The sequence below is a fragment of the Populus nigra genome, chromosome 2, assembly GCF_951802175.1.
Source record: "Populus nigra chromosome 2, ddPopNigr1.1, whole genome shotgun sequence".
Lineage (NCBI taxonomy): Eukaryota > Viridiplantae > Streptophyta > Magnoliopsida > Malpighiales > Salicaceae > Populus > Populus nigra.
The window spans coordinates 39,933,792-39,956,746 of record NC_084853.1 but is presented as its reverse complement, the minus strand read 5'-3'; the positions used below and the strand labels follow the sequence as shown (position 1 = coordinate 39,956,746).

Sequence of the window (22,955 nt, the reverse complement as noted above, 5' to 3'; positions counted from 1 at the left end):
TTTAAGACAATATTATAGAGTGAGGCTCCTTATTTAGGGAGAGACCATGGAGTCAAGCTCCCTCTAGAGGGAGCTTAAGAAGTCGATATGCCCAAGCACATTGAATGGGGCCTCCTTTTCTTTTTCTCTTTTCTTTTTGGGTTTATCAATATGTCCATAAATGTTATGCATACATATTCATATGCTTATATACTAATATTGAACGTGATGATGAACAAATATACTTTAGGAACTATGTATAATTGTACTTGAAAATTTGAATACCTGCATGTGTGTTGTGTGGGTACAATATGATGTTAGCTTTCCTGAATATCATACACGTAGTGGAAACTATAAAAAAATTATATTAGAGTCTCTAGGATCCCGTTAGACAGATCTAGAATTGTTTAAGAATTTATTATCTGAAGATTTGATCTTTTTTTGTTTTGAATAATTCTTTAAAGACTAGATTGTTGTGAATCACAAGTCGTTCAATTGTCTAGCATCCAACGGTAATTCACACAAATCGCTAGTGAGAAATCTCTTAAATTCCTATTTAGAAAAGAAAATTGCTATGCTTAGAATGCTAGCTTTAATTTTGTGTTTACATAGTTTTTTTTATCTAACAGACAGACAACCTCTATAAAATAAGAGGCATAACTTACTATTTATAGGAAAATTTGAAAAATTTTATAAATTGACAAAATATCAATTTGTCCCCTGAATAATATTCATATATTAATTCAAGATAATTTGAGAATTAACTCAATCAAGTCCTTACTTGATTTTTCTAAGTCTAGAAATATAATTTATGTATTAATTATATTCTAGTTCTTAATTTCTAAAATATATTTTAATGAAGTCATACTTAATTAAATCATCTCAACTTAATTTCTGACTAATGGTTTTTAATGTGTGTGACCCATTAGATTCCTAATATGTTGACTCAAATATAAATTCTAATTCTAATTAAATACAATTAAATAAATTAAACAATTTAATTTATTATCAATTAAATAATTGATTAATTTATATTTGAAAATCAAGTGTATCATCTAACAACGTGTTATGATCCCCTATATATTATAAAAGTCATTAGTGATTTGACTTAACCTTTTAATGACCGGTTTCTCAGTGTAATTAATATCATTTCATCAATAATATTCTGATTTAATATTAAATCATGAAGTATGTCTATCATGTTAAATCATGTTTGTTCTCTACATAATAGTTATTGATCGCTTAAATAAGATTTGAAACTCTTTTCAATTTCAAATCTCATGTCACTTTGGCCAATGATTTCTCAGTCAATGCTATTTGAGAACAAATGGAATATTTTGTCTAATTCACCTAGGGTGGTAAATCATCTCTTAATCACTGAAGTACTTTCATATAGTTCATGATACACCCAATGTTTGTTCTTTTATTACCTCGATTAAGATAGCATGTAATAGAATCAAAGTATAATATTCTCTCTATAAGATAACTTAGTGATCTCAAGTTTAAGAATCATTTATACAACTGTCACGTGAGACTTTCCATAAACATAAGTGATCTCTCCATATGGTATTCTCATGCGGGTCAGTTCAGTGTACATGTCTTATGATAAACATTTACATATTAGTTCTGAGTATCCTCATACCTCAGTTTATAAGAGCATCTGCTTCTTTTTATAAAGAAAAAAACATAATATGTATCAATCTTTACTACTCTAATGAATGTTCAGTATATTAGAAAGGATCAACCATGAACATTTTAGGAACAATGATTTGATGCGATAAGAATTTCATAATTATAACAACTTTATAATTTCTTTTGCGAAATATTTTTTCTTTCATGAACTTTTTTTTTATTCTAGATTCATTAATTTAATGTTATATAAATATCAAAAATAAGTTAAACTTTTATTAATAATAAATATATATTTACATAAAAATAATAATTTCACATAATGAATTGGCTACAAGTCACATTAAAATTCATACACCAAGTAAGATAATTATAGTTTTCATTACGATTGAAATCACAGTTTTGCTCAAGACTGATGACTTATGCTTTACAGAAATCTTATTCAAGGGAGAACAACAAATATTATCCTGTTTTGATCAAAAGAGTTGCATTTCTGGTGTGCACGTGCCGGCTTAATTGACATGCTCATCCACACATGCGAGAGCTAGCACAGGTTGGATTGTAGCAGTAAGAAATGGGCCTCGTATGGTCGTGGGCTCGAAAGAATCATGCAAGTTGGTGGGCGCAGCACAAAGAATCGCAGCCACCGAAAGCCATCTCATTCCCAAATCTTTCAGCAAAAGGATTCAAAGAAGGTGATTGTGAGGAATCTGGTAAATTGACTACCTTCATAGTGTTTTGTGTCCATAAAATCTGCAAAAGTTGAACAAATGGTCAATAGCATGAGCACGTCTGTTATGAATATTCGACTGTATGAATCCCACAGTATGATCATTGCTTTGATCCTTCCATCTTAGTAAAGATGAAGTAGTAATAGTCCTCATATCAGATGGTTATGATAATTGTATAAACAGTCAATCTCGCCCGTACTTGAACAATAGCGGTGCAGCAATTTTTTGCTGTCAACTTGCTCAGCCCGTGGAAGCACAGAAGTCCCGTCTCTAAAAGCAACTTTCACCCATTTGGGCATCTAAGTAAAGCTGCTCCACTTTGAATGTTCTTCTTCCAACAAAAGGACTCTCCTAATCTGTCCCTATATATAGTCTAGCGTGAGAGCATAAGTTCAAACAACTTTCTGCTTTAAAACCCCTTTTCTCTCTTGCCTGCTCCCGCCCTAACATTACCATTGGATCCAATTCTAGTTGAATTTGATCTGGTGGTCTTTAGGATCTGAATAGACTCTAGAGAAGGCCAAGGACTTCTTCACATAGTAAGAAGGCTTAATCGATCAGGAGTGACAACATGGATAAGGTGTTGAGATTGGCCTCTCAGCAGGGGGTAGTGATATTCATCAAGAGCACATGTTGCTTGTGTTATGCAGTCAAAATCCTGTTCCAAGAAATTGGGGTGGACCCTCTGGTTCATGAGATTGACCAAGACCCTGAAGGCAGGGAAATGGAAAAGGCTCTCACAAGGATGGGGTGTAGCGCGCCTGTACCGGCTGTATTCGTTGGTGGAAAGCTGCTGGGATCCACCAATGAAGTCATGTCCCTCCACCTCAGTGGCTCACTCAATCAAATGCTCAAACCCTACCAGTCTCAAACTTAATTTAATTACTGCTTCAGTATCAAGTTGGAAGAATAAAAATTGGCTCGATTTAGTAGTATAGCTAGTGCGCTGTATGCTTAGTAGTCTATGTAGACGTTGTTTGTGTTAAGTGCTTCATAGCTTTGATTAGCTTGTGTGTAATATGTTCCCATATGTCAATGGAGTTAGCTTTGTATAATCGTTGCTCTATTTGATCAATGCAGAATTCCAGCATCGCACAATCTCTGAATATTTGACCATATCCCTTTTCTCTCACACTTGAAGATAAGAAAAATAACTTTAAATCAGTTCCAGAAAAGCATATTCCATAAAATCATTCAGATCATCATATATGCCTTTTATATTATAAGTTCTCAGAGGAAAACAAATTAAATTAAAATTAAGTACCTCCTCAAATCTACAATCCTGCAATCTTGAGCACCATTAACATTTTGATCAACCATATTTACATTTGCATCATCACGTAAATGTTCCAAGGGCATCCATTCAAATATCAGAATCGGAGAGACCAATTGAGGAGGAAAAACAGCAGAAATATATAACTGCGCATAAATAACTTTTTTTAATTTCTTTTCTATGATTTTTGGTTGTGGGTAGGGCATCAATGGAATGGAGGTGAGGGAGAAAGTTGAAGCTAGTCAAGTCAGACATCTCCAACTTTTAAACTGCCTATTGCTTTCCTCCACACGCAAAAAGTCTAAGAAGGAAAATTCTTTCTTGTTTGTGCTGCCATCGATTCTTCTGCTTTATCTTAGATAAAGAAAGGTATTGCATTCCTTGCCTTTAGATCTTTTTTCGGCGGTGATGGTATATATCCCTTTGCCTTGCAGAAAAATGGAAGCAAGATTAGAGTTTATTCCATGACACAAGCGCGCTACACATCGCATCATTCTTATTTACTTTTCGCATTGCCAAAAATCCTTCTCCCCAACTAATTTGGTCATAGATGGAAAATATTATGCCGAGAACCATGTTCATCTTTATTCCGGTCAGATTTTTCTACATTCGAAGAAGTCATTTTCTCTTCCTTTATTTAAATGCTGCCACAACTTAATTGCAAATGAAATTACATTTCCAAAAGAGTATGAAACAATCTGAGTTTCGGTAGAACCTCGCTTTTCTGACCACTAATTATGTGGTGCTACATCAGCCAAAACAGTAGAGATTAAATTCTATCATTAACAGGAATTTTTGCAGAAGGATTAAACACAATTTTCGTGATTTTAATGGAATTTTTGCAGCAAGATTAAACACAGTTTCGCTTTTTATGTCGCGATTTACATGGAATTTGAACCGATCTTTCTTATCCAAGTTTCCACAATAGTATTAGTATGTGGATACATCTCTTATTTTCTCAATCACAGGTGACAGAAAAAACTGAGAAGAATTCCTGTTAGAACTGTTGCATGGGAAGAAAAACGTCAAGAACTGTTGTATGTATCTAAAGGAATATGTTATGTCTCTCTTTATATAGAGGAAGAAAAATATTTCTAGATAATCTTCTTTGCTGAGTGTATGTATTTTACTAGAGAACAAGCTTGTACGTATTCCTCTCAGCTCATGATGAAGTCAATGGTCATCATAAAAAGAGGGTACTTCATTGATATGCACGTGACAAGAAGGCAGGCATCAAGGAGTGTATAATTAATAAGCATACGCAGCCATGAGAAAACAAGATGAGAGATTTGGACATCTTGAATTATTGATTAGACAGTCACTTACTTTCGGTCATGATGTGTCAATTTCTCTTCATAATAACCAGCTAATTGTTAGCTCATGATCAGTCGCCAAGAAAGTCTCAGTATCAGAGGAGGCGGATGATAGTTCATGTGCCAATTGGCCAAACTCAACGTTCGAAAGTGTGGAAGGGCCACCAGATAGAAGGATCTCAATCTCAAAAGTGGAGATACAGTATATAGAGAATCTTGCAAACTGCAAAGATAGCGCTTCTCTTTTCATGCATCGATCTTATAATCTACGAGGTTTTTCCCGACTATCAGTTTTTGTTCATGAGTCCATCAGTAAAATATTCACTGTTAACATACTAGAGTAAATAACAATAAAATATTCTATCTATCGAATCCATAAAACCATGGATTTTTGTTCAAAGTATTTGATTCCACCAAAATATTATTCCCCACGTAATTTCATCTCTAATTGTTTCCTTTTTTTGTCCATTAAGAGGTTTAAAAGCCCTTGAGAAAAGACAATGTGTGGCCACCAAAGCGCGAATTGATGGCGGTTTCCGGTGGCATGTGAGTTTTCTACCTGGATTTAGGTTGCGGAGTTGAGATGTAATGGCCACTGTCTATGTTTATAAGCCTTTCAGGCTTGGATTTTGTTTTATAAGGAACTTTTTTATGATGTCATTAAAAAAAAAAAAGGAATTTCAATGATGCCCAATAAAAAGAATCTCAAATTACTTTTTAGTCAATGAAATAAAGTGTAAAACGGAGGGAAAACATAAAGGAAAAAGAAAAAAAATGTCGGGAGTGTGCACGGGCCTATGCGCTTGACCCTTTTAAAAAAAGATCTAACTCTCACACCAGGCCTCTTTAATTTATTTATTTTTATTTTTATATTAAAGGGAAGGTGACTTTTTTAAAAAAAAAAAAAAACTATCACAGGCGATGCATTATCTTCTTAATAACAAGAGTGTCACTAGAAAGTTAAAGCATAGATTGTTTTTGTTAAAAATCTTGATTTTTTATCCATTATTTTTATTCAAAATACTTAGAAAACAGTATATATATACTAGGCATTGATCATTTAAAAAGTAAAAGGATCAAAATTAACTTTTAACCCTGGTTTTTGAAGCACCATCCATTATCTGTCTTTTTTTTACTTTCATCCTTTCACTTTTAGTCTTTTCATTTCTTAATAAATATATTTATATCAGCTATCAATTTAGTAGTAAAATAGCAAAAAAAAAAAAAAAAAAAAAGGAAAACGGAGGCAATAAACAGAGCCACGTGTATGTATGCACTATAGTGATTTGCCCCTTCTATTTAGTGTTTTCGATTATGAGAATTCCTTGAAAAGCTGTTAGAAAATAGAGCTTGTTTTATTTCTTGTTCGTCGCAATGAAATTATATCCGTTCAAAACTATTAAAAAAAAATTAATTTAATATTTTTAAAACTAAATGCACTTAAAGTCTTAAACGCAGTTTTAAAGGAAAAACAAACGGAGAAACGAGGGATTGAGACTGTATATTTATAAACAATAAAAGAAAATCAGGTGCTTCTTCTGGAGAAAACAACCGCAACCGCTATGGAAGAGCAAAACCCTGCTTCTCAGTCTCATAGAAGCACAGAGCAGCTACAAGACACCGCAAAATTGGAACACCAATATGGGTCTGTAACCTTTCGCTCTCTTCTCTCGCACCCCATCGTTATATTTCTCTTTTTCTTCTTTTCTTATTCTCTTTTGGTGATGTGATAATAATAGATGCGAGCACTACCGGAGAAGATGCAAAATCCGAGCTCCATGTTGCAACCAAATCTTTTCTTGCCGCCACTGCCATAATGAAGCTACCGTAACCAACTCTCTCCCTTTTTCTGCTTCTATTATTTCTTTTTATTTTTTTCAGTTTAGGGATTTTTTCTTTCTTTCTGTGTGTGTCTTAGAGCTCGCTGAGCAATCCCAAGGATCGTCATGAAATAGTCAGGCACGATATTAAACAAGTATGCTCAATTTCTTAATTTATCTTCTTTTTCTTTTTTCTTCTTATGGATTTATTTTGATTTCATTGAACAATTGGTGTTACAGGTTATTTGTTCAGTTTGCAACACAGAGCAAGAGGTATGGATAACCCAGTGGGTTTGAGGGGGTTTGAAGGGGAGGAAGCTTGTGGTTTTTTATATATATATAGTAAAAACGTATGTTTTTATAGGTTTTAGTCTTTTAAAGGAGTGGTTTGGGATTAAAAGATATTGTATCATATAAAAAGCCACTTTATATTCAAGCCAAACACACCCATTATCAAATGTTTTTTTAAAGTAATTTTAATTTTTAAATGCTTTTTAAATGTCTTTTATAAGTTTTTTATGAGATCCCTTTAGGAGTATGATTGTTGTTATTGTTTTTTAAAGTATATTTTACCGAAAAAAATATCAAAATAATATTTTTTTTATTTTTTAAAAATTATTTTTTATATCAACACATTAAAATATTTAAAAACATTAAAAAATATATTAATTTAAATTAAATAAAAATTTTAAAAATAGTTTTAAAACAAAAAAATATTCATAACCTTTTTTTTTTTTTTCAGGTTGCTCAGGTTTGCAATAAGTGTGGTGTCAAGATGGGTGAATATTTTTGTGATATTTGCAAATTCTATGACGATGATGTAAGTGAATATTGAGTTATAATTTGTTGAGATGACTGACAGTATGACGAGTTAATATTAGGATTTCTCTGGTTTAATTGTGGTGGTGTTAATTTTTTGCAGACAAGCAAACAGCAGTTCCATTGTGATAGTTGTGGGATTTGTAGGTTAGTTAAGAGACTTTCATTATACATTTAATCCATAGCTAGCTTCGTTTCTTAGGGGCGATATCTTTCCTTCTTGTTCCTGCTGTCATAATTTGTGTTGATGCTTACTGTTACCTAAATTGTTGTTTTCAGACTCGGTGGCCGTGAAAATTTTTTTCACTGTGAGAAATGTGGTTTGTAACTCACTGCTTTTCTGACTCTTGTGATTCAGTCACTTGTCTTTACACTTTGTTTTTTTGATGCATGTAGCTTGCTGCAGGTTGTGATGGGTTTTTCCCATTTGGAAATATGGTTGTGGTTGTTTTTCAAAGTATTTTTTGTGCTGAAATGCATCAAATTGATGTTTTTTTTATTTTTTAAAAATTATTTTTGAGATGAGCGTATCAAAACAATCCAAGCCATATAAAAAAAATTATTTTTAGCAAAAAAAATTAAAATTTTGGTGGAACGAGGTTTGCACTGCGTTTCCAAACTGCCTATAACTTAAATTTTGAATATTATCATTTATTAATTAGATGTGATAGTAAGTCAACGGTCAACCCTGAGATGATTTTATTAGGCACTACTACTTGTGATAATTTGGTTATTTGTTCCGGGCATACGATTCTGGTTAAATATACCATACAAGAAAGAAAATCACATTGCACTTTCATAAGTTAGCCATGGTTGGCAGATTTGAGTAAAACTCTCAAGCTCTCAATGGGACTTAAAACCAGAATGCAATATATAAACTGAAGCTCTCTAGGTAGGCAATTGGGAGCTGAAAAGGAAGAAATTATAAATTAAGTTAAAAAGCTACGGATTTGTCAGTTGGGAGATTCTTGAAATCACCTGTTGAGAAAATAAAAGGGCACTTGGGTGAGCAGCTAGCATTAGATAATGTATGAAGTTATAAACTCAAGATTTGTCATAACATAGAAAAAGTCTAGATGGAGCAACCTGAAAACGTCTTTTGTCTCTTTAGTGTATTAACCACTAGCTCTAAAAGTTACAGAGCCAGTGACCAATCTTAAGGGAAATAGTTTTTCCATTATTCTGCCCTTGGGTTCTGCATGCAATTTGCTAGCTGCCTGTTGATTATCTTGTGGATGCTATTAGTTTGCAGACCAATTGGACATTGCTTTATCTTCCCTAATGATTTGAAGTGTGCAGGATCTTGCTATGCAATTGATATGCGTGATAATCACTCATGTGTTGAGAACTCCATGAAAAATTGCTGTCCTGTCTGTTACGAGGTTTGTGTTGACTCACACAAATGTACAGGAATGAAAAGGAATTTTTATGTTCTGACAGTGTTGTAATGTGCCAACAGTATCTTTTTGACTCAGTTAAACAAGCAACGGTTATGAAGTGTGGACATACCATGCACATGGACTGCTTTCGTGAAATGGCAAAACAACAGCAGTATACTTCATAGATGTTATCTACTTATTTGTTTTCAATTGATTTTAACAAGTCAAATGATTATGTTTTGCATACAACATTTTTAATTTGATTACCAGGTATCGTTGTCCAATCTGCTCCAAGACAGTGATGAACACCTCAGATTATTGGAAAATGCTAGATGAGGAGGTATGACATTTTCCCCCCTTTAATTGTCAGAATTGCTGCAAAAATTTGAGCTATAGTTCATGCTTACATGCCATGCCTTGGAAGAAAAGGTTGTTTTCCAGCACCCTGGATATATTAGTGTGGTGGAAAGAAGGTTGCTACACAGCAATGGCTAATTGACTGCACCATAGGTCTTATGAACTTGTATATGAGTTGATCTCATGCAGCCAAGTAATGATATTGAATGGTTAATGGACAGCATAGCAAGCTCTTGTAATGTCAAAGGTAATTTGAATAGACAAGATAAGATTGATTGACTTGATTCTGGCCCTCACCGTAGACTTTATGATACCTTTTGCCCACCACTGTTTCAAATAAACCTAGCTTCCGTCTCCCCCCATTTACTCTCTCTCTTTGCCTGGTTTGGAGTGATGCTTCTATTTCTATTGGGTGTAGTTTGGATTGGAATCACAAAGTTTGGCTGTTGCCTTGTGTACATATATATTGTTACATTGGAGCAGTAAATTTTTTTTTTTTTTCTAGCATGTACCTGTATCTGTTGTATAGAGGTTTTTTTTTTTATGTGGATCTTTGCTTGATTATTGAATGGTCGCTTTAAGCCTTTAACTTCGATGATAATTATAGTTACTATAAGTTATAACTTTTTCTGCGTAATTTCTATAACGTAGTATTCTGCAATAATTGGGGAAGTTTCTTTTGATAGATTGAGGCTGTCCAAATGCCCGAGCAATACCAGTATGAGGTAGTCTCTTTGTCCTTTTTTTCCAGTTTCAATTTGATTATTTCAAATCTGCATTGACCACCCTTCAATTATTCGAAGTATCCAGAACTTCTAAACGGACTTGATACCAACTGTCACCAAAAGTTCTTTAAAGTAGTCTGTCCTTTGATGTCTAAAAGATAAAAACAAGAGTGAATAATAGAGGGGTGGTTTGGGGCCACCCTCAGTTTCGTTCTGAGGAGCTGGTTGTCTGTTTTTAACTCTTTGTACATGCTTTATTTTGAACAATTCCTTCTTTATTGATATTAACTGACAAAAGAAAAGGATATGTGCATTATAAGGCCTTTTGAAAAGTAGCATTCTTCATGTTGGAGGATGGGTTACCCACTTGACTGATGTTTCCCTAAAGCTGTTTCTTGAAGCTTCATTTGGTCCATCATATTGGTGCTTTGAAACTCATATGACTAGGACTAGGTTTTGAAATTCAGTGAAAATTCATGGTAAATACTGTGTCAATAATGGGTCTTTTAATCAACGCATTTTAGGGAGCCTCGTCATATGCATTTCTGAGAAAGCTGAAACGCTTGCTCATTCATGGACAATGTTGGTAGGCTGCGCAACCCATGTAATTTTCCTGGGTTTGGGAATTTGGGTAGGACATGTAAACATTCATCATAATTACATTTACATCTGATGCCCGTCCACACACCCAGACGCCCACAAATAAACATGGATGCATGTCCCGTTCTTGGTGCAGAAAGAAAATTCCTTGATGCGGGATTTTCTCTCATTCGCTTGGGTGTTTATACAGGTCTCCATCCTCTGCAATGACTGCAACAGCACTAGCAAAGTCGCATTTCACGTTGTTGGGCACAAGTGCAAACAGTGCGCCTCGTATAATACCCGAAGGATTGCAGGAACCGGTTGCTAAAATGAAGTGTTTGTTAATCAGCCAAAGATATCGGCAACAAACTTGTGATGCCGACCTCCTCCTTTTTCTTTTTTTTTTATAGTAATCGATAATATTATAAATAAGTCATCTCTATTAAGAAGATGAGGGCTGCTAAGGAAGATTACATGGAGAATTAAAAAACATAAAAAGAACGAGGAATTTATAGCCCTAATTAGTTAGTCCAGTTCATGATATATGTAGGATTCCTTATTAAAGCTTTTATAGCTGAAATTTTTAACAAAGGACTTTATTTAAAAGGCTAATCGATGAAAGGTGAGGTTAAAAATTATATTAGTCTAAAGTTTTGGTGTCAAAGATTATGGTCCTGTTTGGGAACGCGGCTGCGGTTGCGTTCCCAAAAAATTTGAATTTTTGTTTTTGCTAAAATTTAATATGGTTTGTACGTTTTGTATCGTTTTGATGTGCTGATGTCAAAAATAATTTTTAAAAAATGAAAAAATATCGTTGGCATGTATTTTAGCACGAAAAGTTATTTGAAAAGCACTCGCAACCACACTGCCAAACACGCTCTATATGGTTGTGTAATATCCAAATTGCCCAATATAATGTTTCTTGTTCTAGCTAATGTTCTTTCCATCAGCAAATTTTAATGGCATGGATTGTTCCTTTGATCCAATTAATTTCAGTCTAGGATTTGATTTGGTGGAAGAACATGAATTGCATGTAAAAAATCTGTGTTTCCTTTATCTTTTAATCGATAGATTTTCCTTCGTTTCAGCTAATTCGTCTATAGATAATCTTTTGCGTTATTCGATTCATCTTCGATTCATCTATCCTTTAGATATAGGTGAATTTTAAAAAACTTGTCTTGCAGAATTTACTTTATTGTATAGACATTTTCATTACAAGACTTTGTGGACATGGTTTTTTTTTTATTTTTTAGATTTTACAAGTTAGTTTCCATTTTTTTATAATTTTTCTCATATCTTTAAAATATTTTTTTCAGTTTTTAAACTTCTTTTTTATGGTTTGGGAGGCATTTTTATCCCAAAAAAAAAGGTGATAAAAGGGCATATAAAAGAAAATAAGAACAAGTATGAGAGCCAAAAAAAAAAGAATTAAACGAGCGTATAAAAGGATGTATTTAAAAGAGAAATCAAATGACTTAAATTTTATTTAAAAAACTTAAGAAGGGTGGCTCGTATTGATCCCCGTGGAATATTAGCAATTTAGCATGATGAAGCGAAGGCAAGGGACGGGTCAAAGCCAGGAGGTGTGTTTTTCAACTATTTGAACTTTAGATTTTTTTGCGGTCGTCAGGAAGTGTGGGGCCTCGCCTTTTAGATTTTTGTGCTCTTCAGTAATCGTGGGAGTCCTAGCCTTTTAGATTTTTTTTTTTCTTAAAAGTGATCTCGCAAGTTTTTTTTTTTATATATGACTAGCAAGGTCGTACGCTTTACACCGCCAGCTGTGCTTGATAACGTAAACCAATTCAGGATAATCTGAGTCTTGTATTGGTTTAGTAATCTAATTTTAATGTATGCAATTTAAAAAAAAATATTAAATTAAAAAAATTGAGCCAATTTAATTTAATTTGACTAATTTATTATACGCAAAATAAGATCATGAAAAAAGTTGAATTAATAAAAGAAACACTTAAATAACCAAATTATAACCACTTAAAAAAATCATAAAATTTAAGGATTAATGATTTAATGTCAAAGGATTAAAAAAAAAAAATTAAAAAAAATATGGGTTAACCCGACCAACCTAATACCTAAAATATAAGTTTAGAAAAACCCAAAAAAACAAAGACAAAACAAGTCAATAAGATTAAAGCTCAATAACTCAATATTGAATAAAAAAATTGAAAAAAATTAACATCTTAAAATAATTTTAAAAAATAAATTAAATTTAAATTAAGCTAATATTTAAAATTAGTGATTCGGAACATAAAATTGTAATTAACTCGTGGAAGAAAAACTCAAAAAAATAATGAAGTAAATTCCACAAGGATAAAAAGAAAAAATTCAAAAAGCTTTTTTAGAATACACGATGGTTGTTCAAATTTGGTTGCGGAACGTCACCGCACGCTTCGCATGAAAGGTGTTGGCCACGTCCACTCACTGTTACGTGCATAGCACACACTTTTTTTTTCTTCTTTTATATTATTTATTAAAAGACTTATTTAACTCTCATGCAAATTAAGAATCATGAAAAAATCATTAGAACAAAAAAAAAAACTCTGGCAGCATGTTTAATGTTTTAGTGTTTTCTCTTTCTTTCAAGGGTATTTTAGTTTTTTTACTGTTTTGAAAAGAGTAAAAAGACAATAAAACCCTTGTTAGTCGGACAATTTTTATTATTATAAAGGTATTTAGTAACTTCACTGTCAAACAAAAATATAAATATACTGCTTTATCCTGTTCATTGTAGAAATATCAATTGAATCTGTAAAAAGACCATTTTGTTCTAATATATAGTCATGGTAATCAAGAAGTAAGAGTGTTTGGAATAGAAATTTGGTGATGTATGATTACTTTTTTTCTAATATATAACTCATTTAATGTATAAAAAGCTACAATCAAAATCAAGTTTTTCTCCCTTTTTTTTTAATTCCATAAAAAAAAAAAAGCAAATCGGACTGTATCTCTATCTTCAAGTGTATTTGAAAACGCAGTGCAAACTGTATTTTTAAAAAAATAGAAAATTTTTTGTTTTAGATGAAATTTTTTATATATATTTTTAAATTGTTTTGATGTGCTGATAGCAAAAATAATTTTTAAAAAATAAAAAAAACTTTATTTTTATATATTTCTAAACAAAAAATATTTTAAATCATCATCACTACCACAATTTCAAATAAATCTACCACCTTAACAAAGTATGCGTTTGTAAACAACAGTGCATGGGCTATTAATCATTCTCACGTGATAGAAAGTTAATGAATGAAGTACAATTCATGTATCAACTCTTCTTCTTCTTCTTCTTCTTCTTCTTCTCAATTTAAAATCATGAAGCCCTGAAGAGCCGAGATAAATCAGATATGGACTGCTAACTACTGGTACATGACCAGAATACACACTTCATTCTACATTGTCCCCATTTTTTACGCTGCTGAAATACCCTTTATAAAAATTAAGAAATCCTATAATATTTATGTCTTGATATTTCCACTGCAACCAATCAACCATGAAAGTCATAAAGATCAGATTTTAACTCCCAGATCTTTTCTCTTTTTCTTTTTTGTTTGATGTCGTGGGATTTTTGGGTGAAGTATAATTAAATTAAATAACTCTAGATTAGGAAAAAATAAAAATAAAAAAGGTGAAAGAGAAACTATTATTGTACAAGACATGTGTTACTATTTACTAGTGAGTTGACGATATTATCTCTTACTAAAATAAACTTTCAATTGGGTTAGGATTTTTATTATTATTTTACATTGGTTTTATTATAAATTTGAAGGTATCAGATTTTTTTTGTAATTGATGTACATTAAATATATTTATAAAAAATATATTGGCTTATGCATGACACACGTCAACATGTGAACGACTTTTGCATTGTCTGATTAGCACGTGTGGAGCTTTTCAAAAACCAAATATTACATTACAAGGCAATGCTTAAAATGTCTCGACACCTTCGATCTAATGAGGCGACGCTTGTTTCAAGATTCATGATGGTTCGTCGATGACTATTTATTCCTTCATCTTCTCTTTTTTTTCATTTAAATTTTCATGTTATTCATTTTTTTCTTCGAGATTATCCTAATCTTATATATATTGTTATGAAGTTTATGAATTAATTTAGTTTTATTTTTATGTTTCACCTTTGACAGTAAGTTTTTTTATTTTAAATTGGTTCATGTTGGGTCTTTTATTTCTTTTTTGTTATCATTTTTTTATATTAATGCTATATTTTTTTATTTAAATTATCAATTGATGAGGTAACTCATGTAAATCAGATCAAAATTTTATTTTAACATTTTTTTACTTCAATTTTTTACCAGCCCGCTGCGAATCACTGAACACAAATCTAGTTTAATAAGAAAGAGATAATCTTCAATAAAAGTTAATTTGGTAACAGTAATTATTGTTTATTTACATTTGAACTGCTAAATTTGAAAAATAAAACTATATTCAAGCAAGAACTTGGCAACTGAGAAACAAAAGATGAAAAGATGGATCATGTCAAATCATTGAAATTGATTGTTAGAAAAATCAAACAAAAAGGACAATCAATATTCAAGATAGTTGTTCTTGAACAGCAAGAAAGATCAGCTTTCTCATCCTTCTCTGGCTCATTCTATATATCCCTCCAACGAACACATATTGTCTTATTGATCACCACTCAATAAATATATAGTACACAGTAAGTTGTTTAAGAATATATATATATATAAAATGACAGAATCTCGTAAACCCCAACATCATCAGCAGCAAGAACCAAAACAGCAAACAACAACCATCATGAACCCCAAACCACAGCAAAAAAGACTTTGTGATTACTGTAATGACACCACAGCTCTCCTGTATTGCAGAGCTGACTCAGCTAAGCTTTGTCTCTCTTGTGACCATGAAGTTCACTCAACAAACCAGCTCTTCTCCAAGCACACTCGCTCACTCCTCTGTGATGTTTGTCACACATCCCCTGTCTCAATCTTCTGTGAAACAGAGCACTCTGTTTTTTGCCAAAACTGTGACTTGGAAAGACACAGTCTTTCTTCGTTTCCTTCAACACACAATCGTAGGCCGATTGAGGGTTTTACTGGGTGTCCTTCAGGGAATGAATTGATGGAAATTTTGGGGTTTGAAGATCTGGATCTTAAGCAGTCTATGCTTTTTAGTGAAGAAATGGATGGGTTTATGGGGTCTGGACTTGATGATGGCTATTCGGATTTGTTCGTTTGGGATAGCACTGCTGTTAGCATTGATGATTTCATTATGTCCAGTGATTCGGGCCCAAATCTCCAGGCTTTAGGAGTACCTCCTTTGCCTAAGGCAAGTAACCATTTTTTATTCTTAATAATGACTGTGAAGCTTAAATTAGTGCGAGCGGTTTGTTGTTAGGTTCAGATGATTTTTATAGTCAGTACTATGAAGGTTCCAATTCTGCTCATTGCTGCAGTGAAAAGTCTCGATCGAAGTATTTAACAAAGCCATTTAGTTACAAAAAATTACTTCGAAAAACAAAACGAAAAAAATTCCGGATTACGAACCAAACCCAGCTGTATGTTTTTGTTTTTCAATTAGTTGACTGATTGTGGTTCCCCTTTAGTTTCCTTCGTTGATATTTGCATGAATTTGATTGAGATTTCTTGTACCTTTGTTTGATTTCCTCATCACTGTATACTTTTTTTCTCTGGCTGAAAATTAGTCAGAATGGTTGTGGGAAAAATTAAACCTCAAGCTCGATTAGCTACAAGCTCGATTAGCCATTGCCGATAGATTTTAGTTTTCTAAAAATTAAATCTTTATGTAAAAATTTTCTGTTTTGAAAATGAAAGGCCTTAGGTGCTAAATACTAGTCAATTTTTGTGGATGGACTACTGTGGTTTTGACCTGGTTCAGGATGTCCTTCTTGAATCAGAATCGTAATGCTGCTTGTAGGCAGCACAAGGACGAGAGACTTTGTCAGCTTCTTGAACCAGTGAGATTGCAGCCTGACTCGTATGGAAATGCAGTCATTTATCTTATAAAATTTTATTTTAATTAAATAAATTATAAATGAAAGAGAAATTTATTTTATTTTATTTTATTTTATTTTTCTATTAAATATATTTTTAATTATTTTATATCTATTTTTTTATTTATTGTGATTAATTACATATTTATAATTATAAAAATTAATTCTTATTAATTTTTTAACCTTTTAACTTTGAATCTTATAAAAATAAAGGAAGAATTTGTAATTTGAATTTTTTGAGATTTTACAGTTTTCCTTATATTTTTAATGTGTTTCTTTTTCTTTTTATGTTTTGGTTTTCTTTTCAAATCCACAGCTTTTATAATCTTAAGGTTTAAATCTTTTATATTAGACTTTGTTTAGTTTGTCTTATGAAAAAAAAATAATGAAAATAATAATATAGATTAATTATAAAAGAGGTTTTTAACATCTTTAAAATTTAATTTATTATTTAATTTGCTTTTAAGTGGTTATATTCTCATATATAGATTTAATTTTATTTCTATATATTTTAATCTATAACATTTTGGTATGTTATGATTTTTTTTGTTTTATTTTAAAAGATTGTTATATATCTATTTTAAAGTTATAGCTTATCTTCTAAAATTATTTTTCATGTTATTTGGATGATACTATGCATATCATAAATCTTATTGATTTATATTTTTTATTAAATGAATTATTATTTTATTTATAATAGTTTATATTATCTTACTTATATTCTATAAGATTGACATCAAAGTTATTTGATCGGTTTTGTTCATGTAAACATCATTATTCATATATACAAAAAGTTAGTATGGTGAATAGATATGGTCTAGAAAATTCTGTCTAAAAAGATTAAGTTTCCAGCATAACAATTTGTGACCCCTTTAATTTTTTTAGAACTTTTTTAGTGAAAGTATTATTCACATAATATTATTTTTATATACGATACATTTCATAAGTAAAATGGTTGTTGGTTTTATCTTGTATGATTTTAATATTTTTATTTAAAAAGTTGTTTTATTACAAGTTTTTATTTTATTTCTTGTTTATTGTGAAGCTGAAATATTTACTTATAAATACGATTGGCTATTGTGTTTTCTTATATTATATTGTCTTCTACTTAAAATTTGGTTATTCCAACCAATGTTGCTTCGACAAGTGTTTAGTGAGATTTTGTCATCACCTTTTATGATGCATAGTAAAAAACCTGAAAAGTTAATGAATTGAACTTTAATAAGTGACAAGAAAAGATAATATTCTATCTTATCATCTTGAACTTGATAAAGTTCTTAACTGAGAAAGTGATAAAATCATCAGAAAATGAATCTAACTCCATTATATGGCAATTGGGCATGGAATCATATTGATTTTTTGTGCTAGAACTACATCTTGAATAAGTTGGACAATACATTATATGATGTGTATAGTTCAATCAATAGAGCAAAAGCATTGTGAGAAGTTTTAGATGAAAAAAAATACAAAGTTAAAGATGTTGATATGAACCAATAATTTTTTAGATTTCAAGATAATTGATTTAAGGATCGTAATGAGTCAAGTTCAAGAGTTTCAACTCAACTTGCATGATATATACGCTGAAAGTTTATTTCTAAATGAGTCATTTCAAGTGACCGCGATCATTGAAAGATTGTCATCATCTTGAAAAGATTTTAAGAATTATTTTAAGCATAAGTGTAATGAGATAAGAATTGATGATCTCATTTTGAGGTTGAGAATAGAAAAATGACAATAAATTATTTGAAAGGAGAATCAACTCTTTTGGTGTCGCAAAAGCAAATTTTATGGAATAAGAGGTAAAGTCTCGCAAAAAAAAAGCTGGTTATGAATGGTAAAAGAGTTTTCAAGAAGTTCAATGATAAGTGTTTTATTTACAATAAGACTGGGCATCTAGCCAAATATTGCAGAAATAAAGATAAGCAAGAAAACCTTATGAAAAATAATTATTCAAGTCAATGTCACCGAGGTTCATCATTTCACTAATAAAGTTTTATAATGAACTTGTCTTGTGTTGTTTTCGAAGTCAAATTTATCAATAATCATGAGTAGTAGTGGGTTGACACTGTTGCTACAAGATATACATCGATTGAGAAGATGTTTTCCAATTACAATGAAGTGAATATAGAAAACCTATACATGGTGAACTTATCAACCTCTAAGATACTAGGTATTGAAAAGGTTGCCTTCAAAAAGCTTCTTACCATCAACAATATATTGTATGATGCTGACATTAGAAAGAACTTAGTGTTTAGATTATTGTTGAGCAAAAATGATTTTAAAATGGTATTTTAGAGTGATAAATTTAAGTGATATGTTTATATGAAATACGTATTTGTGAGATGATATTTTTAAAATAAATGTAATAATCATTATAACCAATTATCAAAACAAAAATAAAAATATTTTTTCTTCTTATTTGTTTGAGTCTTTTGATGTATGGCATAACATGTTAGGTCATGTGAATTATAATTCTATACAAATATCAATAATCGAGGAATCATTACAAAGTATGATTTAAAAAAAATCATAAGTGTGAAATTTATGTAGAATCAAAATTTTAAAAAAATTATTTTCAAACAATTAAAAGAAGTAGTGAACCTCTAGACTTGATCCACTAAGATAGTTATAAATTAAAGTTTTTGCAAACCAGAGGTAGAGAAAAATATTATTTTATTTTTATAGATAATTCAATAAGGTATTGTTATACTTATTTGCTTAGGAGTATAATGAAACTCTTGAAATGCTTAAAAATTACAAGAATGAAGTTGAAAATTAATTTAACAAAAAGATAAAGGTAATAAGAAGTGATAGAGGTGGAGAATATGAAGTACTATTTGGTGAATTCTGTTTTCAAAATAGTTTTTTTCATTAAACTACTACTTTTTATTCACCACAACAAAATGATATTGCGAAACGTAAAAACTGAACATTAAAATAAATGATGAATAACATGTTGATAAGTTTAGGAGCACCTCAAAACTTGTGGGGGGAGGCAATTCTAACAGTTAATTATATACTTAACTAGGTATCCCCATCAAATGTTAAAAAAAACATTATATGAATTGTGAAAAGGTATAAAGCTTTCCAACAAATGCATCAAACTGTGGGGATGTCTTACAAATCTAGTAATATTTATCCTAAAAATGTCAATATATGATCTAAGACTGTGGATTGTGTATTTATCATATATGCATATAATAGTAGTGCATGTAAATTTCTTGTATACAAGTTAAAATTAAAATATTTTGTTCATCGATTGATAGAAGTGTACATTTGTCCAAGAATAGAGGTAAGAGAATAAACCAATTTAAATATTCTTGAAAAAATAAAAGTTAAATAAAATAAAATGAGTAGATTTACAAGTAATACAAGTATAAATCATTTAAATAAAATAAAAGAGGTACTTATGTATTTGAGGTACATCTTGGATTATAGGATATACTATACTGGTTACTCAGTAATACTATAAGGGTATAGTGATGTCAATTGAATATTATTTGACCCTAAGGATTCAAAATCTACAAGTCAATGTCTTCACACTTAGTGGAGCAACTGTGTTGTGAAAACTCCCAAACATACGTGTATCGCTAGGTCCATGATGAAGTCAGGAGTTTATTGCTATTGACAAAGCTGAATTGGATTCAAAAATCGTTAAAGGATATTCTATGTTGGCCAAAATCAGTGCCAACTATTTGTATCCATTGCAATAATCAATCTATAATTAAAAAGGCACAAAGTAGTATATATAATTGAAAGTTTAGACATATATGTCATAGACATAATATCGTTAAACACATGCTTTCGAATGAAATTATTTCCATTGACTATCAAAGAAAAATATTGTGGATCCTCTAACCAAAGATTTTTCAAGAGAGCTTGTGTATAATTTCATCAAGAGAAATGGACTTGAAGTCTTTAAAAGATGAAAGAGTGTAATGATGGTAACCATACCTAATTGATTGAAGATTTCAAGATCTAGGTTCAAATGAAAAACTAAGTCATATAACATTCTCGATAGCACTAGAAAATTATTATTTCATGCTTATTCTTATAATGAAATAAGTGTTAGTTATAGTGTGATAAACGGTGAGCTGAGCTCTTAATGATTTTTATATTTTGGTACACTAGGTCAAGTATAGCAAAATACTCTTAATAAAAGATCACGTATATAAGTGAGAAATATAGTTGTTTATTTGTGAATTTCAATAAAAACTGAATTCTCTAAAACACTCGTGAATCTAAGAGTTGTTTAGAGCTAAAATGAACACAACAATAAACACCAAAGAAAATCTCTAGGTAGATAATTATGTGAGTAATATTGTTTTAGTTTACATAAAAAACTAAATCTTAAGACATCACATTCATTATTTAACCGAATAAATCTGATAATATTTTACTAAGAAAGGTTCAAAGTAAAAAAATACCTATTCTGATGTAGTAATCTATTAAATCAATATTTTTCAAAAAATCTTTAAGTTGTTTTTAAACTGGTGAGTTAATTTCCATTCATATGGGGGATGGTTAGAAATTTGTTATAATTAAACAAATTACAGGTGAATGATAAATTAGTTTTAAAAAAACCCATGGTTTTTCACTCAAAGAATTCTTGGTTTTTCTAGATTTAATTCTTGATTTATTGGCTAATAAAAAATTAATAATGGTGGAAATTAGTTCTAATTAATTCTTCAATCTTATAACTTATAGAATTTACTATAAAAAAAATATGAATGAAAAGTTTATAACTTGAATTTTTTATATTTTACACATTTTTCCTCACCTTAATTTTAGTGTTTTTTTCTTTTTTATGCTTTGATTTTCATCCCAAATTTAGCTCCTCTAATTATCAATGTCACATGTTCTTTTAGTGTAATAAAAGCAGACTAATTTATCTTTCCTTCATTCAGGAAAATGGTGAAGCTGCAAATCAAGTTTCTTTTCCTTCGACATTACCAGGAAGCAACTTTGAGGAAAGTTGCGCAGTTCCTGAAAAAGAGTTCAACATCAGTGACAGTGCAAGTCACATAAATGATGGCCATGAAGCAGAGCCACAACCTTCTACAATTGGAACATTACCAGTTCTCCCAAATGATGGGACACATGAATTAAGCAGCCAGGAGAGAGATTCTGCTATTTCACGATACAAGGAGAAGAAGCAAACAAGGAGGTATTTGCACCCCCTGTTTGCCTTCAGTAGCATGAGTTTTCAAATCCCTGTTTTCAAATAGAAAAGGACTTGAACATTTCTAGTTAATTTGCACACTATTCAGCTTTGGTTTTTGTGTGAAATTTTCTAAAATCTATGTGACGCCAAGAAAATAAATTGACATTAGCATGTTCTCAGAGCATTGACATGACTGAGAAATTAAGATTCAAAATGAACTCCTTTTTTCTGGTCTGAATAAACTTATGTAAGTTGCATAATCTTAGCAAGGATGATTCATTAGCACGGGTTGTGGCCTTAGACGTCGTTCTTCTGGGAATCTTAAACCAGCATTCTTCTTGTGAAAAAACAACAGGTACGATAAACGTATCAGGTACGAATCCCGCAAGGTTCGGGCAGATAGCAGAACAAGAATCAAGGGGCGTTTCGCTAAGCTGGATCATTGAAAGTGGTAAGCAGTTGTTTTGGCTGTTACTGTTGACAATTTCTGGAAAAGTTTTGAAATTATTTGTCAAAGTAATCTCTGTACGCGTCGGATGGCAACACAATATCACTCAGAAAATATCAAGTTCACATGTCTGTCTCGGAGCATGCTACTTGCACCATCTGGTTAAAACAGAGCAAATTAGCACGACTGATGTTTTGATGGTGGCTATACATTTACCCGCCATGACTTCTTTATTGTGAACCAGCAGGTCAGGTATCAGGTGTAGCTCAGGAGACGGAACATCACAAGAATTTCTGGATATTTTTCCAGGATGGATTGCTGAGTTATAGCATATACCGCAATATGTGTCATTGTTTCTTATGTTAGGGCATATTATACAAAATATCAGTTCTCTATCTAGTGTAATGTTTCACTCTGTTTATTGCTGCCTCAAACTTAAAATGACTCTTGTATATATTCAGCAGGATGTAATATAAAATAGGTTTTTTTCTTCTCTTTATTTTTCGGTCAGCCTAGAGGCTCATCAAGCTGTTCTGTGCTCTCTTTTTTTATCGGCTTAACTTCAGGGTCAGGTCAGATTTTTGGAGCAAACTTAAGTTGGAGCAAGGTTATCAGACTGAAATTACCATATAGAAAGACAGACACGCAAAAAATCAGAGGTAAAAATTTCAATCATAAAAAAAAATAGCAATCAAACCAAAAATAATATAAAAACTAAATGAAAGAAAATAATTAGAG

At 31.3% G+C, this 22,955-nt stretch overlaps 3 protein-coding genes across 5 annotated transcripts; all 3 read left to right on the top strand.

Moving 5' to 3' along the window:
- Positions 1-2,411: 2,411 nt before the first annotated feature.
- Positions 2,412-3,394, top strand: LOC133682104 (monothiol glutaredoxin-S9). Its single transcript, XM_062105368.1, has one exon. The coding sequence runs from the start codon at positions 2,911-2,913 to the stop codon at positions 3,214-3,216; it is 306 nt and encodes a 101-aa protein (XP_061961352.1). The 5' UTR covers positions 2,412-2,910; the 3' UTR covers positions 3,217-3,394.
- A 2,873-nt stretch (positions 3,395-6,267) lies between these two features.
- LOC133682016 (E3 ubiquitin-protein ligase MIEL1) lies at positions 6,268-11,219 on the top strand. Its single transcript, XM_062105246.1, has 12 exons — positions 6,268-6,570; positions 6,665-6,752; positions 6,844-6,900; positions 6,986-7,018; positions 7,488-7,565; positions 7,668-7,711; positions 7,844-7,884; positions 8,864-8,946; positions 9,024-9,115; positions 9,214-9,283; positions 9,987-10,025; positions 10,816-11,219. Exons 1-12 carry the CDS (start codon positions 6,488-6,490, stop codon positions 10,933-10,935), a joined length of 828 nt encoding a protein of 275 aa, XP_061961230.1. The 5' UTR covers positions 6,268-6,487; the 3' UTR covers positions 10,936-11,219.
- A 4,000-nt stretch (positions 11,220-15,219) lies between these two features.
- Positions 15,220-22,716, top strand: LOC133681355 (zinc finger protein CONSTANS-LIKE 13-like). Of its 3 annotated transcripts, none has more exons than XM_062104390.1 (4): positions 15,220-15,920; positions 21,513-21,772; positions 22,125-22,220; positions 22,465-22,716. In XM_062104390.1, exons 1-3 carry the CDS (start codon positions 15,324-15,326, stop codon positions 22,213-22,215), a joined length of 948 nt encoding a protein of 315 aa, XP_061960374.1. In that variant the 5' UTR covers positions 15,220-15,323; the 3' UTR covers positions 22,216-22,220; positions 22,465-22,716. The 3 variants fall into 3 exon arrangements, with proteins under 3 accessions (XP_061960374.1, XP_061960375.1, XP_061960373.1); XM_062104391.1 differs by having other exon boundaries at positions 22,462-22,716; XM_062104389.1 differs by having other exon boundaries at positions 15,221-15,920; positions 22,125-22,716.
- The last annotated feature ends 239 nt before the right edge of the window (positions 22,717-22,955 follow it).

What these genes read in the sequence shown, in the direction of transcription:
- LOC133681355 (XM_062104390.1), top strand. Translation starts at nt 15,324, where the DNA reads ATGACAGAATCTCGTAAACCCCAACATCATCAGCAGCAAGAACCAAAA. An exon ending in GAGTACCTCCTTTGCCTAAG is followed by an intron (nt 15,921 to 21,512) that starts GCAAGTAACCAT and finishes TCCTTCATTCAG; the next exon opens with GAAAATGGTGAAGCTGCAAA. An exon ending in GAGAAGAAGCAAACAAGGAG is followed by an intron (nt 21,773 to 22,124) that starts GTATTTGCACCC and finishes AAAAAACAACAG; the next exon opens with GTACGATAAACGTATCAGGT.
- LOC133682016 (XM_062105246.1), top strand. Translation starts at nt 6,488, where the DNA reads ATGGAAGAGCAAAACCCTGCTTCTCAGTCTCATAGAAGCACAGAGCAG. An exon ending in TCAGGCACGATATTAAACAA is followed by an intron (nt 6,901 to 6,985) that starts GTATGCTCAATT and finishes TTGGTGTTACAG; the next exon opens with GTTATTTGTTCAGTTTGCAA. An exon ending in TTTTCACTGTGAGAAATGTG is followed by an intron (nt 7,885 to 8,863) that starts GTTTGTAACTCA and finishes TGAAGTGTGCAG; the next exon opens with GATCTTGCTATGCAATTGAT.
- LOC133682104 (XM_062105368.1), top strand. Translation starts at nt 2,911, where the DNA reads ATGGATAAGGTGTTGAGATTGGCCTCTCAGCAGGGGGTAGTGATATTC.